The sequence below is a fragment of the Emiliania huxleyi genome, assembly GCF_000372725.1.
Source record: "Emiliania huxleyi CCMP1516 unplaced genomic scaffold EMIHUscaffold_41, whole genome shotgun sequence".
In the NCBI taxonomy this organism is placed as follows: domain Eukaryota; phylum Haptophyta; order Isochrysidales; family Noelaerhabdaceae; genus Emiliania; species Emiliania huxleyi.
In genome coordinates, this window is record NW_005198900.1 from 740,534 (window position 1) to 758,370 (window position 17,837).

Consider the following 17,837-nt stretch of genomic DNA (forward strand, 5'->3'; position numbering starts at 1 on the left):
TGATTGTAAGTCACCTCTCATGAGAAGAAACCGGAAGAGCCTCCCGGGCACCAGCCCTGCGTGTTGTCCGGGTATTCTTCAGCGGCGGATGCGCATCTAGTGACACGTGAAATTTTAGCTGAGAGGCCCAGGACCCGACGGTTTTCCCGGAACTCGGGTGAGCTGCTTTGCTGCGAAGGATGCCCTTCCCATAAAGGGGAGCGGCACGGGAAGAGGTCGACCCGCGGGCGCCGGGGGCAAGTGGGCGCGGGGCGGTGTGTTGCGGCGGGGCGGTGTGCCGCGCCTGCGTGAAGGAGAAGTATGCCATGTCTGGCCGGCCGAGCGGGCCGTAGACGGTGAAGAAGCGGAGGCCGGTGAGCTTGAGGCCGTGGAGGTGGTGGTACACGTGCGCGATCCGCTCGTTGGACTGTTTTGTCGCGCCGTAGAGAGACGCCTGCTGGTCGATGCGATGCTTCTCCGAAAAGGGAACCTGGCGGAGGAGGGAGAGGGGAGGAGGGAGAGGTGAGGCCGCCGGGGCTGGCTGCGGAGGGCTGGCTGCGGAGGGGCTGGCTGCGGAGGGCGGTGCAGCAGTGGTGTGCACGGGAGGAGGGGAAGCGGTGCGTGCACGCGAGCCTGCGTGTCTAGGAAGTGTCTAGGAAGTGTCTAGGAAGCGGTGCGTGCGCGAGCCTGCGTGTTGAGGCCGTACACGGAGGACGAGGAGGCGTACGCGATCGGAATCGACTTGTTGACGGTCTTGACGGCCTGCACGCGGAGGGAGGGGGTCGCGCGGTGTGTGGAGCCAAGGCCGGCTCGCTCCTCAGCCCCCGCCTCCCTCCTCCCGCCGCCCACACCCGCCACGCGCCGCAGCAACCACGCGCCGCTCCGGCTCCCCGCCCTCTCTCCGCGCAGGGCGGGCGGCGGCGCACCTCGAGCAGCGTAACAAAGCAGCGCACGTTCGCCTCGACGTACGCCAGCGGCTTCTTGAGCGAGTAGCGCACGCCCGCCTGTGTGCATGGGGCCGTGGAGCTGTCGGAGACGAGAGCAGCGCGGCGCGGCAGCGGAGAGGGTCGCGGCGCCTGCGCTGCGAGGTGGATGACGTTTGTGACCCGGCCCGAGCGCAGCAGCAGCTCGAGCAGATCCCCGTCGCACACGTCCCCCTCGAACAGGCGCAGGTACGCGCCGCCCGCCGCCGCCTCCTCGCGCAGGTGCGCCGCGCGCGTCGTCTTGAGCCGCACGTCGTAGTAGTGGTTAAAGTTGTCGAGGCCGATGACCGCGTCGCCGTCGGCGTGCAGCTGCCTGGCCGTGTGGTAGCCCACGAAGCCCGCCATCCCGGTCAGCAGCACCACGCGGCCGTGGCCCGGGCCGTGCGACTCTGGCAGCGCCCGGAGCTCCTTCTCGATCCACCAGTTCTCGGAGTGGAAGTACTCGGGCGTGGGCCGGGAGCTGTACCACACGCCAGCGCCGGTGATCAGGGCGCACGTGAGGAGCAGGCAGCCGCGCTCGCCAAGCATGCAGCACATATACACAGTAGGACGGTCAGAGACGGCGCCTGAACTTGGCACGCGCTTTTTCTTTTTTTGCGAACTCCCTAAAAGGCAGCGCAACAATCATCTCCTTAAATCCCTGTGTGGGGCGGCGTGCGTGCCGTCCTCCCATCCCTCCCATGGTCAGTGTTTTCTTTTGTTCATCGCTTTCCTCGCTCGGGCCTCGATCCCTTGCTCTCGCAATCGACAACAAAACAACGTGTGAGTGTTAGAGTTGTTTGGTATTGCTACCCTGTCCTTCTCCCACCCCTCGTTTGGCGTGCCCTTTTTATTTATTTATTTTATTGGTATTGCTAAAAATCTCTCGCAATCGTGCTCGCCCAAATCCTCATTTGGGATATGAGAGCATCTCTCTCTCTCTCTCTCTCTCTCTCTCTCTCTCTCTCTCTCTCTCTCTCTCTCTCTCTCTCTCTCTCTTGATTTCGTTTGTCTCTCTCTTTGGGATTGCATTGAAAATCGAAGGAGAGAGGCTAACGGCGCCAGCCGCCAGCCCCACTCCGCGCGTCTGTCGGGAGGAAAAGAATAAAAATAATTGATCCCGGCCAAAATTAACACCGCAATTTCAGAACCCTCATTCCAACAGGCATCCCATGCCCAGATGCCACACCGCTCCGCCCGTGGCCCCGCCGCCCAGCCCGACCGCCGCCGCGCGCCACGCCCGCGCCCGCCGCGCGCCCACACCCTCGCCCACACCCTCGCGCGGCCGCCCGCACACCGGCCGCGACTCACACCCCGCTCCGCCCCGCGCCGCCCTCACGCCAAGTTCCGCCCGCGCCGCAGAACAATCATGCTCTCCACTGTCGCCCTCGCTCCCGCCTTCAACGCGCCCGCCATGCGCGCGCCGGCCACCCGCTCGGCGGTCACCATGTTCTCCGAGGGCGACCTCGGCGTCCTCCCGCCGCTCGGCGTCTACGACCCGCTCGGCCTGATCGAGACCCGCGACATGCGCCGCTATGAGGTGTGCATCGCGCCCCCGCTCCCCTCCCCCAGCCTCTCCCAGCCTCCCGTCGCCGCCTCGCCGCCTCGCCGCCTCGCGACCGCCCCACGCCCTCCGCCGTCTGGACCCACCTCTCACTCCGCCGCGCCGCGCGCGCCCGCCCCGCAGATCATGGAGATCAAGCACGGCCGCGCCGCCATGCTCGGCTTCCTCCACGTCATCGCGCTCAAGGCGGGCATCGTGCTGCCGGGCGACCTCTCCCCGTCGCTGGGCATCAAGTTCTCGGACGTGCCGACCACCTGCTTCGGCTCGCTCGAGGCGGTCCCCACCTTCGGCTGGCTGCAGATCATGCTCTTCACCTGCATGCAGGAGACGGGCGCGTCGCCGCTCGCCGAGGCGCAGACGGACGACAAGGAGGCGGGCGACATCGCCATCGACTCGTGGGTGCGCTACGACGACCCCGAGACCAAGACCTTCAAGCTCAACGCCGAGCGCCAGAACGGCCGCGCCGCCATGCTCGGCATCACCGGCTGCCTCGTGCACGAGCTCCTCGGCGTCGATGCGCTCTACCCGACCGGCGGCCTTGGCGGCGCCGCGCCCCCGGCCATCTTCTAGGCTGCCCTCGCATAGCGCACCGCCCCTGAAAGGGCAGAGTGCGCCCCAGGCAAAGGCTGCCTCTCTTGTGTGGCCTTGCGCCGAGTGTGCGTGAGCCGTGACCGTCGTGGCGGTGTTCGATGTTGTCTATTTCCCCATATAAACGTTTGCTTGCTGGCTGAATGCTTTTTGCCGAAAACACCACTCCCACCGCCGGCCGGGTTTCTTGCCAGTGCTGTGTGCAACGCCAACAACCAGGCCTATCTCCATGGCGACCTTCCTTCGCCGCGCGGACAGCCTAACGGGCCGCGCCTTCCTGCGCCGCCTCTCGGCCGCCTTTGGCTGGCGCTACGTCGCCGCATGTATCCTTGCGTACGGCGTCAACCAGGGGATGGGTGAGAAGTTTGTGTTTGGCGCACGGCAGTACTATCTGCTCGACGACATTGGCATGACCTCCGCAGAGTACGGCCGCGTCGCGGGCTTCTCGCACATCCCGTGGCAGCTCAAGTCGCTCTTTGGCCTCTTGTCCGACACGGTGCCGCTTGGAGGCTTGCACCGGGCGCCTTACATGCTCATCGCCGGTGTGCTCGGTCTCTTCGCTCTCGGCATGCTGACCGCGCTCCCCGCCGCGACCGTCAGCGCCCCTCTCGCCGGCTTCCTCCTCCTCCTCACAAACGTCAACTTTGCGATGCCCGACGTTATGATTGACGCCACTGTCGCCGAGCGCGCCAAGGCGCCCGCCCCTCGCCCGCCCCTCGCCCGCCCCTCGCCCGCCCCTCGCCCGCCTCTGGCGATGCACGCCCTCCTCCGCTGTAGGTTCGGCCGGAGCTCGGCGCGGCGCTGCAGGCGCTCTGCTGGGGCTCGCTCGGCGTGGCTGGCGTGCCGGCCGGGGTGGTCAAGGGGTACCTGATCGAGTGGTACGGCGCGAGGCGCCGCGCGCTCCCGCGGCGCCACGCCCGGCGGCCCGCGGCTATTGAAGTCGGCCTCCCCCCTCCAGGCTCCTCTTTGGCCTCGCCATCTTCGCCGCCCTGGCGGTGATGGTGCCGCCCCTCGGGGGCTGGCTCGGCGAGACGCGCCGCGCCGCCGCCAGCCGGAAGGGCGTGCGCGCCATGTGCGGCGAGGTTTGGTCCCACCCGACCAAGAAGGTGGTCGCCGCCTCCGCCGCGCTCGTCGGCCTCTACTCGATCTCGCTCGGCGTGCTCCAGCTGACGGTCGGCCGGTCGCACTCGGAGCTGGTCGACTCGCTCACGCTCGGAGGCAACTTTGGGCTCACCACGCTCCTCTACCTCCTCCTCCGCCGCGTCGACGACTGCCTCGCTCGCGCCGCCGTCTTCACTTTCCTCTCGGGCGGCCAGCCCCCACTCCCCGCCCCGTAGCCCCTCCCTCCCGCGCCCCTCCCCCCCCCTCCTCTCCCCGAGGCGCGACCACTGCGCGCGACAACGCCTCCCCCCCCGCGCCTCCCCCGCCCCCCAGGCGTGCTGCAGCCCTACTCGTCCGTCCTCTTCGAGTGGGCCCACGCGCCGGCGGCAGACTCGGCCGACCTGCGCTGCAGGAGCGCTGCCGCGTGTGCCGCCCTCGACGCCGCCGTCGCAAACGGCACTGCGCCGCCGCCGCCCGACGGCTCCCTCCCCTGCGGGTGGGCTGCGGCGCAGCAGCTGCCCTGCCTCTCGCCGATCGTATACACGTGGGTGGGAGTCGTGTCCTCCGCCACGCTCGCGGGCGGGACGGCGCTCTACGCGACCTACTTCCAGACCTGGTCGTACCGCTCCATCCTCGCAACGTCGCAGGCGGCCATCCCCCCCTCCCCCTGGCACCCTCTCCGCCCCCCCCTCCCCCTGGCACCCTCTCCGCCCCTCCCTCCCCCTGGCACCCTCTCCGCCCCTCCCTCCCCCTGGCACCCTCTCCGCCCCTCCCTCCCCCTGGCACCCTCTCCGCCCCTCCCTCCCCCTGGCACCCTCTCCGCCCCTCCCTCCCCCTGGCACCCTCTCCGCCCCTCCTGCCACCCCCTCGCCTCTCCCTCCTCCCGCAGGCGGCCCTCTTCCTCATCAACCTGCTCGACAACGTCTTCGTCGCGCGACTCAACCTCCGGAGAGTGGGCGCCCCGCCGCCCCCCCTCCTCCGCGAGCGAGGTCGACCTGACTGGGCTCCGGACTCGCCTCTTCAGGCTCGGCGTCTCGGACGTCGCATTCATCTTCGGCGACGAGGTGCTCGAGCCACTCTGAGATCGGATGCATTAGTATCCATTACTAGTCATGGTGGCTCCTCTCTGGGGACACGAGGTGCTAATTAATTTAATTCTGGCTCCTCTCCGGGGACGCGAGGTGCTCGTCTAATTAATTATTATTCTAATAATAATTTATTCTAATTCTGGCTCCTCTCCGGGGACGCGAGGTGCTCGTCTAATTAATTATTATTCTAATAATAATTTATTCTAATTCTGGCTCCTCTCCGGGGACGCGAGGTGCTCGTTGGCGTCCTGAGCCGGCTGCAGGTGAGGCCCGCCTTCCAAGCCTATGCCTGCAGGCGTGGCAGCCCACCCCTCCCCCTCCTCTCCTCCCCGGCTGCAGGCGATGCCCTTCCTCATCTACGCGGCGAAGCTCTGCCCGCCCTCCGTCGAGGCGTCCATGTTCGCCCTCTTTATGGGGCTCTCCAACTTTGGATCCGCCGCAGGGCGAGCCCTTCCTGCCGTGAGGTCGGCTCCCGCCTGACCCCTCCTCTCCTCGACGCCCCCCCCCCCCCCCTCCCGCCTGCAGGCAGTACGTCGGCTCGGCGCTGCTCCGCTTCTTCGGCGGCGTCGAGGCGCCCGCCTTTGAGCGGCTCGGCGCATACGTCTTCACCCGGACCCTCATCGGTGTGCACGCCTCGCCCGCCCGCCCCCACTGGCCCGCTGGCCCGCTGGCCCGCCCCCCCGCCGCACACCCCTGGCCGCCGCTCCGGCGCAGGCGCGACGCCCATCCTGCTTGTGCCGCTGCTCGTGCCCCGAGGCACGCCGCAGAGCACGGCGGCGGCGATGGGCGCGCGCATCAGCGGCGACGTGGAGCTCGACAAACTCAAGGGCGGCGAGGACCGGCAGCGGCTGAACAGCAGCGAGGCAAGGCCCGCCGCGGAGGCGAGCAGCGAGGGCGACTGCGAACGGGTAGAGAGGACCGTGTGAGTTCGGCGTACGTCGGTGCTACATTTTTTGTATACTGTTCCGCGCGCGGCCCTCGCTCGACGTGATATTTGAAAATGTGTTTGCCGGTGTGCGTATAGTGTATGTTGAGCTATTTGCCTATACAGTATTTTAGTTATTATGCGTAAAAGTATTATCCTAATGGGCTCTTGCGCGTCTTGGCACTTGCCTTGGGGTGTGCGAGTTTTCTCGGTTTCTAATTCTATGATATCTATCTGGCACGTACATGTGTATAACGTCTCGGGGCGCACCATAGAAAATATGAATTTGAATAACCTCACGTCGTACCCCTCGTTCACTTAACCCTCCCTCACCCTCCCTCTGGCGCCAAGTGTTCTAGCGCTCCCCTAGAGTGTTCAGGACCACCCTAGTGGGTATGAGGGTGTTGGCCTGGCTGCTGGTGCAAACACAGAGCGATAGGGTGGCCCATGGAGGCCGCCGTCACCAAGGGTTAAATACCCACGGGGAGGCCCCCACGAGCTTGCCTCGACGCCTCACCCTCCCTTCCACCGCAAGTGTTTCAGAGCACCCCGAGGCATCTGGGGCTACTGGGGAGCATTGGTCTGTGTAATTTGATGCTGTTGAGTTCACACAGAGGTAAGGTGGCTCAAGAAGAAGCCACCCGCCCGACACGAGAAGGCTCCGGGCCAGCCCCTCTGACAGCTCTCTCGGGCTGCGCGGACACACAATCATCCAGAGACCGGAGGGAGCATGCTGTCACAATAGCCGACATGGTCCCAGCCTCCCTCTGCCACAGGCTTCCTGCACTTCACACAGAGATTGACCTTGCACGCGACGCAGCCCAAGGCCGGCTGAGGGACTCGCGCGCCGCCGGGCAGCCACCGTTGTGCGTGTCCGCCTGGCATCTCCTTCAGAGAGCCGGGCACCTCCTCACACTGCCGCATGCAGCCGGCGCAGTTGCTCCTGCCACCAGGAGGGAGGCAAAGCCGCAGCCGCTCACGCTTGTTCAACTCCGTCTTGAAGTTCTTGATCGTGGTGGGAGACAGGAAACAGCCCAGGCAGAGGCCGAGCACGCCGCTGCAGCTTGCGCGACATCCAGTGAGGCGCGAGGTTCGAGCGAGCCCGCTCATCTGCATCGCCCAGCTCCTGCTTGGCTAGCCAGACGCCCAAGTCGCAGAGGGACGCGCCTAGCAAGATCTGGGACATGCGAAGAATGCCACCGTCGTTCTTCGCGCGCCGCTTCAGCTTGCCCAGCAACGCCGCCGGGATGAGCCAGCAGACGCACGTCACACAGTTGCAGACCACGAGTGGCAGGTGCCAGCCGATATGCAGTGCGGGTGTAGAATGGAAGGCTCAGATTCAGCACACAACCGCAGCCGTGGCCGCCGCCAGGCGCGCCACAGCCGCCATGGCGGTACGGGTTGAGCCGAGGTCCGTCAGCCGGCCAGCGCAGCCAGCACAAAGCCGGAGACCCACCATTCTGAGCAAGAGGACACGATGGGAAGGTTGCGCCTGCAGCCGCTCTCGTTTTGCCGGGGAGAGTAAGCCACGTAGCACCACAATTCGCCAGGGAGGCCGAGGACACAGCTCAGCAGCCGCAAACCAGAAGCACAATGCTGCGCAACGCCACTGCCTGGAGCTGTGGCCGGTGTGGCAGCCACCGTCGAGCGAGCCGTTAATAATCCCTGTACCCACCGTTGCCAGGGCAATAGGCGACACTCATAATTCATCGCAGCGGCCTGCTGTGTCAAGCATCCAACTTCCAACCCGCCGTCAACGCTCACTCGGCTGGGTCATCGGCGAGGAGTGCTGCCGATGCAAAAGTGGGTGGATGCAACAGCTCGTCGAGCTTGCCAGGGCTGCCGCACACCCAGGCATAATCACAGACCGCGACAGGGACCCGTGGAAAGGGCTGGGGGCACACTGCGGGCTCGCACAGTGTCCCGAGCAAACTTTCTCTAACTAAGTGAACGCGGGGTACGCCGACACAGCACACGGAGCCCTTGGCAACCCCCGCTTCAACCGAGGCCGCCTTGCTTGGTCACACGCTGTCCGAGCGAGTGATGAGTAATCGTGCCGTGGCCACGAAGAATAAAAAATAAGCGCTCGTGGCACTCTCGGAGGTTGGGGACTGCGGCTTCCTATAGGAGGCCGCAGGTCCTAACGCCTGATAACGTCGCCGGCGCTTATTTTTTATTCTTTGTATTGAAACCGGCGGCGAGGGGCGTGTCACGCCGTGTCCGGGCGAAGATACACCGAAGATACAATCGAATAGAGAGCTGTTTAACATTAACTTTGGGCCTAACAGTTGCGCTAGTGTTGGCTGAAATCCTTAACGTTGTTCAAGTGTTCACCCCAGCCCATGCTGTTCCTGTTTGTTACTGTTGTTACTGTTGTTCAGCGGTCAGCAAGCAGAAAATGCCAAATAACCCGAGTAAAACCCGAAAAAACCTGGGTTTTTCCGGGTATTTTCGGGTATTACCCGCACTGGACGCTGGAGATCGTCGTGGGTCACTGCCAGGCCTTCCTTATTGTTGTTCAGCCGGCCTAACGTTAGCTACTGTTGTTGGGGAGCCCCACTGTTGTTCTGTTGTTACTGTTAACACTAGCAACACTGTTCAGCTCCCAACGTTAAACAGCTCTACAATCGAAGATACACCGAAGATACACCCCCGTATAAAATGAAGATACACGCCGAAGATACACGCCGAAGACACACTGTGGAGATACACCGAGTGTATCTTTCGCAAATCATAGCCAACTCCAAGACTTTTTCCGTCACTCGCTCTACCACGCGCTGTGCGGTCCGGTCTACTGTGTCTACTGCCCCTACACGGCGCCACTGACATCTAACAACTGCGGAGTCACACACAGGAACGAGTCAGGACCGCACACACCGACGCGAGAGAGGCGGAGAGCGCGCGCGCGCGGCCCGCGGCGGCGGCGCGGCGGCCGCGGGATCGTCGCGTCGCGAGAGAAGCCCAACAAGCGCCGGAACACAAAAAAAACTAAGCGGTATCCGGTACCGCGAAAAAGCAAAAACGACGGCCTCTCAAGAGCTCTTGTTTTCTAGCACATGCGCACAGAGCAGTGACGAACGCCGACTCATTTCACCGGCCGACCGCCTCTTGGCCAGAGGAGCGCTATCCCCACACCCACAAGAGCCACAATGCTTCCAATAACGTCGCCTCGATCCGTCTTGAGTCCGTCAAAGCGGACGCCCCAGATGTAGCTCATCGCGATGAAGAGCCCGCCGTACACAGCAGAGAGCCGGCCAAAGTCGGGGAGCGGCTGAAGCGTTGGGATGAAACCGTACACGACCAGCGTCAGTGACCCCAGCAGCGCCCACCACCAGGGCTTTCCCTCGCGCACAGCTTGCCAGACGAGCCAGCCGCCTCCGATCTCGGCAAGTCCAGTGAGTAGGAAGAGTACTGCTATGACGGCCGCCGTCGTGGCATTCGACTTGTTGTTCTTGGCCAACGCTATGAGCTTTGCCAGCAAACTCGGTGTGCTGTGTGGCTCCGCAGCCGTCGCAACCACACCGGTGTGTCGCTTCACCGTGCCGAGGACGCCAAGCTTCGGCCGCTGCGCGTTGGCTGCAGTGGCCGAGATCACCGGCCTTGCGCACGAGGCCGTAAATAAAGCGCCGACCACGGGAGAAACAGACAGTACGACAAGCAGCGCCGACCGGCGCGCCGGCACGTGATGGAACATTTCCGAAAAAGAATTCACCACGCCTTAGAGGAGAGCGACGTGTGTTGTGTGTGTGTGTGTACACACTCACACACAGGAGAGCGACGAGGAAGAGGGCGACGGGGCAGGAGAGAGAACGACGAGAGTGGGACGACCGCGAGGAGGTGGCATGACCATGAGGTTGCTGCGAGATTCGGCGAGGGACTGAGGGCCCAACTTCAGAATCGTGCTTTTTGGTTACTGTCCAAGCCTAAAGTCTGAGAGAGAGAGAGAGAATTTTTAGAAGCCAACAAGAAATGTGTGACACACAGTGATCTCTCTTTCTCCCAAAGTCTGTGCAGGTTGTGAGGGACACGATCCCGGCGTGAACACGCCGATCTGACAAAATCTCGAGTGCCTACCGCACGCGCCGCCACGCGGCGTGCGGTAGGCTTTGACCTTTGTTTGAAGTGAAAAGTCGAATCAGAGCGCCGTCGGCGCTGTCCCTCGTTTTCCTCCACGGACCGCCCGTCCGGGACCGCTCCGGGACGCACGCCGGCGAAACATCATCAAGCTGCTGACGGCCCCGGCATCGCCTCCCCTGGCTTAGCTAGACTGAGAGATATTGTGCACATGGGTAGTCTCTACAATACATACACTGACACTGAACCTCCCAGAGCTCGTCCCGGTCCGTCACGGCCATCCTCGGCCTCCGGAGGGCCCCCGGCCGCGGCGCGGTGCGGCGGCGTCACAAATCCGACCACAGAGCACCGGGACGCGGTCGGGCGATTCGAGGCCCAACTAGGCGTATGCATTGCTCATCCAGGGCTATCACCTGGACCTATCAACAGGCGCCTGCGGCGCCGTGGTCAGGAGCTGCTGTTCACGCGGGTCCACACTTTCATAGTGGACAGTATGGGTGAGAACGTTCTCTGGGTAAGCTCAGCTGTGAACTTCCCCCAGTTGTTTCCTCTTGCTTGCGCGTGCGACCCCTTGCGTGCACGCCCAAGCTCGAGCGGCATCACGCAGAGCGAGCCCTGCGCAGGTCCCGCGACCTTCTCGGGCAGGAGCCCACCTCTCCTTCCCTCCGTGCGCCCAACGATATGGGCAAATCCGCGCCAAAGCGCGCTTCCGACGCTGACCAAGACGTACGGCCCGCAGAGGCAAAAGATGGCTCTGGGCCGGAGCCCCCCCCCCTCGGGGGCTGGTGGGGGCACCGACGGGGCCCCAGCCGCGCCTCCCGCTCCTGTGGACTCGGCCGAGGAGCTACGAGTGCTTCGCAAGCGGCTCGAGCGGCTCGAGGCTCAAGCCGCCCAGCCCGACGGGGAAGACCCCCCACCGGTGGCGGCGGTGGCGGCGGCGACGGCGGCGGAGCGGGCGGCAAGGCGGCCAAGGACCGCGAGCGGATGCGCCCTGACCCTCCCACCCCCCCAGACTCCGACGCCGACTCGTCGGAGGACGACGTGGGCGGCGGCGGTCACCGCAGCCCCCCCCGCCTCGGCGGCGGCGTCGGTCGCGACGATGCTGTCGGCGAGCTGTTCGGCGGTGCCTGCGACTACGACAGCGACAACCCCTTCGAGCGGAAGCGCGGACTGCAGCTGCGGACCTCGCACTACGCACCAGCGGCGGCGGGCGACACCGTGCACGCAGAGCTGCACCGCAAAAGCTCGGGGCCGCGAACCAACGGGAGGTGTGCACCCTCCTTCCCTCCCTCTCGTACATGTACGACCTGCACACGCACCTCGAGCGGCTCGAGGTCGCGATTGGCGATGAGCGAGATGATCCCGGAGATGCCCGCAGGGCGCTACGGCTCGTGCACGAGCAGGTGCGAGCGGCGCGCCTGCAAGCCGCGGGTCCATACTCGCCTTCGGCCAGGAGCGCCTCGACGAGCTCGAGTCCGTCGGGAAGGGCGCCCTCGAGGCGGCCGAGTTCGACCCACTCTACGGCAATGAGCGGTCGCAGAGCGGCGCCCGCTCCCTGCTCGGACAGCGGCTCCACGAGTCCCGCGTGTCCCGCCGCCACACCCGCCTCTGCGGTCGCCTCCGCCGACATTGCCCGGCTCAAGCCCAAGCCCCCCGGCGCGTCCAAGCGGCTCGGCCGCCTGGGCGGCGGCGGCGGCGGTGACGGTGGCGGAGGTGGGCGCGACAGTAGCGGCAGCAGCCGGCGGGGTGGCGGCGACAGCGGCGGCAGCGGCGGCGGCGGCGGCAACGGCGGCGGCGGCGACCGCCGCAGCGGCGACGTCGCTGCGGGGCGGGAGCGGCCAGCGCGGCGGTGGCCAGCGCGATGGCGACGCCCGTGGCCAGCGCGATGGCGGGGTATCCGGACGCGGCGGCGGCGGCCGGGGCGGCGGCCGCGGCGGAGGTGGCAGCGCTCGCGGCGGCGAGCGCGGCTAGGAGGCCCGCGGCGCCTCTGGCTGGCAGCCAGGGCGTGGACGCGACCTCCTCTTCGCCAGGCCCCCGAGAGCTGACCGGCTCGGGGGTTCCACCAGGTCTCAAGACACACCGCGATCGGGTCCGCTCGAGGCTCTCCGCCTGGCGAGACATCGGCGCGAGCCGGCAGACGCTGCGCTGGCTCGGCGAGGGCGTACGCGTGCCGTGGAACGAGAGGGGACCACCTCTCCCGTTCCACCACGGCGTGGGCAGCTTCTCGCCGAACGAGCGAGCGTGGCTGACGCAGGAACGCGACCGCTGCCTCGGCACAGGCGCGTGGCGTCGGGCGACTCGTTGCGACTACGTCTCTCGAGCCTTCGTGGTGTGGCACAAGGGCAAGCCGCGCCTCGTGATCGACCTGCGGTGGGTGAACGAGCACGTGGAGAAGCGCAGCTGCAAGTTCGAGTCGCTGGCGACGCTACGGCGGCTCGCGAGGCGGCATGACTTCATGTTCTCACTCGACCTGACCGACGCCTACCACCACATCGGCGTGCACGAGTCGGACGTCGACTACTTCACCTTCGCGGTCGAGACGGAGGCCGGCGTGGAGTACTTCTCCACCCCCGCGCTCACTTCGGCTGGGCTCTCTCTCCGTGGGTCTTCACCCAGGTGATGCGCGACGTGGTGCGCTATCTGCGCAACCCGGATGCGGCGGCCAGGCCGCGCTACGGGCAGCGGCGGCGCCACTCGGGCGTGCACCGCGGCGTGCGGACGCTCCCGTGGCTCGACGACTTCGCTTTCTTCGTACGGGGCGTGCGGGCGGACCACCCGGAGTACGGCGCGATGCTGGAGGCGGCTCGCGCCGAGAGCATGCGTGTGCGAGCCCTCTTTGGCCGGCTAGCTTGGCCGTCTCCCCGACCAAGGGGCAGCACGAGCCGTCGCAGCGGCTGGACGACCACCTTGGGCATGCCGTCGACTCGACGCGCGGCCTCTTCCTCCTCACGCCGAGGCGCGAGACGCAGCTGGCGGCGGAGGCACGCTCGCTGATCTGCCTCGCCACCAGGGAGCGACGGCTCGTGCCACCGCGGCGGCTGGCCGCCTTCGCGGGCTCGGCGCAGTCGAGCTACTTGGCGGTCCCGCTCGGCCGCTTCATGCTCCGGGCGCTGCACGACGACCTGGCGACGCGCCGAGGCTGGCGCTCGCGGGACGGCGTGCGATTGGGTCGGCAGTCTCTGGCCGATCTAGGCTGGTGGGCGGAGCTGCGCGGCTCGAAGCACGTCGGCCGAGCCATCTGGCGGCCGGCGGAGACTCGGCTGCTCCACACCGACGCCTCCGACCTCGGCTGGGGGGCGGCCGTCGACCTCGCGCAGCGCCACGCGCCGGCCCACGGCTTCCGGTCGCCGGACGAGCTCCCCTTCCACATCACGTGGAACGAGCTCGTTGCGGTGCGGAAGGGGGTCGAGTTCTTCCTCCCGCAGCTGGCCGGGCGCCGTGTGCTTCTGCGCGAGGACAACATGGCGGTGGTCTGGATCTTGACGTCGATGGTCTCGCGGTCGCCGCAGCTGATGCACGAGCTGCGGGAGCTGTGGTACGTCCTGGACACCCACGACATCGACTTGCGCGCCCTCTACATCCGCAGCGCGGCGAACGTGAGAGAAAGCGGATAGAAGACAAGAACACAACGCACTCTCTCACATGAGCACTTGAGCACTGGATAGGGTCGATTCCGCATGGTACGGGACCCCTCGATCGTCTCGCCCTCCCTCACTGGTGTGTTCATTGGGGGGGGTCATAACAAACACGGTACAGGATCGAGGTGCACGCTGCCGAAGCAGTGTCGTCCCCCCTCTCCCCGACGGCGATGGCGGTGTGACCGATCGAGCTACAAGAGGAGCTTGGTCAGCAGGATCCGGGTGGGCGGAGCAGTACCTCACTTCCTCAATGGGTGAGCCTCAGAACCCCAGCAGTCTCGGACCCATCACCCCTCGGCTCGCGTGGATTCGAACCACCGCCGGGATGGAAGCTTCCTGCTTCCATCTGATTAGTTGTCCATTCTTTGAATCCATCCTGTTAATTGTCAAAATTCCTGTTGTGCAGGAGGGGAGGGGGCTCTGACGGAGTGCGTGGCGGGAGAGGGCAGGGAGTGGGCGCGGGGGAGGGGGGGGGGGGGGGCTCAGCCGTGCAAAAAGCATCAATTAATAATAGTAAGGAAGACATGTTGCCCGGCCGTTCAAGAAGTCCGTCTCGATTTTCGTTTTTTCCCCACAGACCACTCGGGCAACTTTTACGAAAGGCAAAGTTTTACTTGACCACTCGACCACTCGGGCAACTTTTCGAAAGGCAAAGTTTTACTTGACCACTCGGGCAGATTCGATTGCATTTTACCACTCGGGCAAACTCGATGAAACGGGCGGACGGAAGACGCGTTTGCGACGGCTCGCCGGAGAGCATGCATGGAGCGGCCGGTGCGCCGCCGCAGCTCACCGATGGAGCCTGCGTCGCGGCTCAATCCACTGACGTAGCAGCACTGCGACACACTCTCCAAGCACGGCCTCTGGCGTTGCGATTGCACAGAGAGCGAGCAATAGGCGCCAAAAGCACAGATCTGTGTGCAGTGGATTTCCATGTAGGTCGCGCCCAGCGAGCGGACAACCACGGGTCTCGGATGCTTTCCCGGACGCGAGCCCTCCGTGCGAGTGGCGGACCCGGAGGCGGCCGGCCCAGCTCACCCCCAGAGAGGCCATGGCCAGGGTCAGGCATAAAAGGGGGGTGTTTTTCCGTCCGTCCACTGAGTTCACATGACAAGCGATCCCACGACAGCGAGTGTGGGGACTACATGATCCGTACGTGAGGGTGGAGGGGCCCGTCCGCAGAGCTAGGCGGCGCGGGCACCCCCCACTGGGGCCGAGGACAAGAGGCCGTTTGCCGCTTAAGAGAGATAGGAAGAGGCACGAGACGCCCAAGGGTGGGCGATGGCTAGCAACACACCTTCCTTCGCCCGTGAAATCCCTGTGTGCCTGCCAAAACCCAAAAAAACCGCGATGAATCGGCGCGGCAGCGGACGGACTTCAGTTCTACAAAGGACGCGGGCCGCGAAAGTGCACAGCGCAAGACAACGTGTGTGCGGTGGCGGCGTGCCGTCCTCCCATCCCTCCTTTGGGTTGCCTGAAGCGTGTGCACGCGGTGCCGTGCGGTGTGGTGTGTGTTCTGTGTATGTGACTGCGACAAGGGACCATCCGCTTGTATTAACAACGAAGCCGCTCTCAAAAACAGAATATCTTTCACGACGCCGCATGCGACAGAGTTTTTTCGGTCAAGGCGCTCTTATTGCGCGCCAGGGTGAGACAACAGGTAGGGGTGCCACACGGTGCACACCACAGGCGTATTCTAGAGGGGGCCTGAGAGGAGGACATGACGCCGCCCGGCTGACGCCTGCGGAGGGAGTGTGTTGTGTTTCTCGCGGGGAAAATTCTTTTTCGGTCAAGGCGCTCTTATTGCGCGCCGCGAGTGGTTCGATGGCGGAGGGCGGGATTGAGGGCTACCAGTTGCAGGAGAAGCTTGGTGAGGGTTCGTTTGGCAAGGTGTACAAGGCACTCGAGATCAAGACGGGCCGCGCCGTGGCCGTCAAGGTCGTCCCGGTGGAGCAGGACACGGGCGAAGTGGCGCGCGAGATCGAGATGCTCAAGGCATGCGCGTCCGACAACATTGTGCGCTACTACTCCTCCTTCACGCGTGGCTCCGAGCTCTGGATCGTCATGGAGTTTTGTGCGGGATCGTCGCTGTGCGACGTGATGGAGGCGCGCTCGCGCTGCCTGACGGAGAGGCAGATTGGCGCCGTGCTGGCCGAGACGCTGGCGGGGCTGTCGTACCTGCACAGCCTGAACAAGATCCACCGCGACATCAAGGCGGGCAACCTGCTCCTCACCGAGGATGGCACGGTCAAGCTCGCCGACTTCGGCGTCTCGGCGCAGCTCAACACGTCCATCTCGCGGCGCGGGACGGTGATCGGCACGCCCTTCTGGATGGCGCCCGAGGTGATCTCCTCGCCGGGGCCGGAGGCGGGCTACAACTCCAAGGCGGACGTCTGGTCGCTCGGCATCACCGCCATCGAGCTCGCCGAGGGCTCGCCGCCAAATTCGAACCTGCACCCGATGCGCGCCATCTTCCTTATCCCGACGCAGCCGCCGCCGCAGCTCGCCGAGCCAGAGAAGTGGTCGGCGGCGTTCCGCGACTTTGTGGGCCGCTGCCTCACCAAGGAGGTCGAGAAGCGGCCCACCGCCACCGAGCTGCTACAGCACGCCTTCATCCGGGAGGGGCGCAAGGCGGTCAGCGGCGCCGTCCTCAAGCAGCTGATGGAGAGCGCGAGCGAGGCGCTGGCGGCGTGGCGCAAGCAGGCGCTCGAGGCGTCGGGCTCGCTGGAGGAGGACGAGCCGGGCACGCTCAAGCGGGGCGACACGCAGGAGTTCGACATGGACGCCATCCGCAAGGTGATGATTATGAGACAGAAGCCGCCTCTTGTGAATGATTGCATGTCACACGTGTGACGCCCTCCGCAAGGTCGCCGGCCGGCTCGGCGGCTCTGGCACGGTCGACGCGAGCGCCGCGTACGGCACGATGGTGGTCAAGGAGTCGGCGGAGGCGGCGGGGGGGGGCGGCGACGCGGGCACGATGATCTTCCGCCACCCCTCCCCCTCCAGCAGCAGCAGCGGCACCGTCGTCCTCAACTCCGCCGCGCCCGCGCCCGCTTCGGTGCCAGGCTTCATGCGCCAGTTCCAGTCAGCCATCGGCATGGGCGGCGGCGCGGCGGCGGGCTCGGCGGCGGGCGGCGGCGGCGGCGGCGCGGGCAGAGGTGGCGCGGCGGGGAGCGTGCCGGCGTCGCCGTCGGGCGACGGGGCGGGGGACCTCGGCGGCGGCGCAAACGGGCGGGCCGCGAAGGAGGCTGCGAGCAAGAAGTACGACTTTTCGCACCTGAGTCTCGCGGGCATCGACGAGGAGCTGAGCGCGCTGGGCGCGAACCTAGAGCGCGACATGGCTAAGCTGCGGCGGCAGTACGAGAAGCGCGAGCGAGCGCTCCGCCAGGCAAAGTCGGACAAGGGCGGGCGATGATACCGGGGATCGAGCTACGAGCTGCGTACAGAGGGCCTGGCGCCGAGGGGGAGGGTCGCTCGCGGGGAGGATGGCGAGTCGCCCGGGGTCTACGCGCACACGCACGCACACGAAACAGGACACGCGCCCAAAGAGGGAGCCACATTCCTGTCCTCCTCTTGCTCTCTTGGCTTGCTGTCCCTCTTGAGCCCTCCGCTTCCCGCCGTCCACCGGCGACTCCGGTGTCCACTCGCCCTTCGCATCTCGTCTACCTCTCTCCACCCGCGCTGCATTCCTGTTGGCGAGAGTGAGACTGAGAGAGCGCGACTTCTCTCTTGTCACTTGTGTGACTGTGAGAGAGCGCTCGCACGTCGTCGTTGGACAGGACGTTGCGCATGGCCATGCCTCTATGCCTAGTGTACCTTAAACTCGCCCGCCCGGTCACCGGGTCCACACTACATGGTTCATTGCGGCCTCCAAATCCCTTCTTTTTCACTCCCGAACCGCCCGGGTTTCCAAAAAAG

The 17,837-nt window shown here is 65.5% G+C and overlaps 6 protein-coding genes across 6 annotated transcripts; 4 read left to right on the forward strand and 2 right to left on the reverse strand.

Annotated features, from left to right (window-relative positions):
- Positions 1-17: 17 nt before the first annotated feature.
- Positions 18-1,490, reverse strand: EMIHUDRAFT_102700 (hypothetical protein; the record flags this gene model as incomplete). Its single annotated transcript, XM_005769854.1, has 5 exons — positions 18-96; positions 222-469; positions 688-741; positions 906-983; positions 1,086-1,490. 5 exons carry the CDS (start codon positions 1,488-1,490, stop codon positions 18-20), a joined length of 864 nt encoding a protein of 287 aa, XP_005769911.1.
- An 835-nt stretch (positions 1,491-2,325) lies between these two features.
- On the forward strand, positions 2,326-3,225 carry Lhcf66 (light harvesting protein). Its single transcript, XM_005769855.1, has 2 exons — positions 2,326-2,481; positions 2,629-3,225. Exons 1-2 carry the CDS (start codon positions 2,356-2,358, stop codon positions 3,073-3,075), a joined length of 573 nt encoding a protein of 190 aa, XP_005769912.1. The 5' UTR covers positions 2,326-2,355; the 3' UTR covers positions 3,076-3,225.
- Positions 3,226-3,595: 370 nt separating this feature from the next.
- EMIHUDRAFT_436447 (hypothetical protein) lies at positions 3,596-6,332 on the forward strand. Its single transcript, XM_005769856.1, has 10 exons — positions 3,596-3,787; positions 3,871-3,983; positions 4,052-4,401; positions 4,528-4,841; positions 5,084-5,142; positions 5,219-5,258; positions 5,516-5,545; positions 5,622-5,725; positions 5,808-5,905; positions 5,997-6,332. Exons 1-10 carry the CDS (start codon positions 3,623-3,625, stop codon positions 6,206-6,208), a joined length of 1,485 nt encoding a protein of 494 aa, XP_005769913.1. The 5' UTR covers positions 3,596-3,622; the 3' UTR covers positions 6,209-6,332.
- Positions 6,333-9,016: 2,684 nt separating this feature from the next.
- On the reverse strand, positions 9,017-9,901 carry EMIHUDRAFT_210231 (hypothetical protein; the record flags this gene model as incomplete). Its single annotated transcript, XM_005769857.1, has 3 exons — positions 9,017-9,036; positions 9,343-9,806; positions 9,876-9,901. 3 exons carry the CDS (start codon positions 9,899-9,901, stop codon positions 9,017-9,019), a joined length of 510 nt encoding a protein of 169 aa, XP_005769914.1.
- Positions 9,902-10,774: 873 nt separating this feature from the next.
- On the forward strand, positions 10,775-14,990 carry EMIHUDRAFT_210232 (hypothetical protein; the record flags this gene model as incomplete). The annotated part of the gene is made up of 7 exons (XM_005769858.1): positions 10,775-10,795; positions 11,317-11,549; positions 11,660-11,684; positions 11,735-11,814; positions 12,382-12,814; positions 12,898-13,104; positions 14,859-14,990. The coding sequence occupies 7 exons, from the start codon at positions 10,775-10,777 to the stop codon at positions 14,988-14,990; spliced, it is 1,131 nt and encodes a 376-aa protein (XP_005769915.1).
- A 748-nt stretch (positions 14,991-15,738) lies between these two features.
- On the forward strand, positions 15,739-17,761 carry EMIHUDRAFT_464243 (putative Serine/threonine-protein kinase). Its single transcript, XM_005769859.1, has 2 exons — positions 15,739-16,715; positions 16,786-17,761. The coding sequence occupies exons 1-2, from the start codon at positions 15,744-15,746 to the stop codon at positions 17,332-17,334; spliced, it is 1,521 nt and encodes a 506-aa protein (XP_005769916.1). The 5' UTR covers positions 15,739-15,743; the 3' UTR covers positions 17,335-17,761.
- Positions 17,762-17,837: the final 76 nt, after the last annotated feature.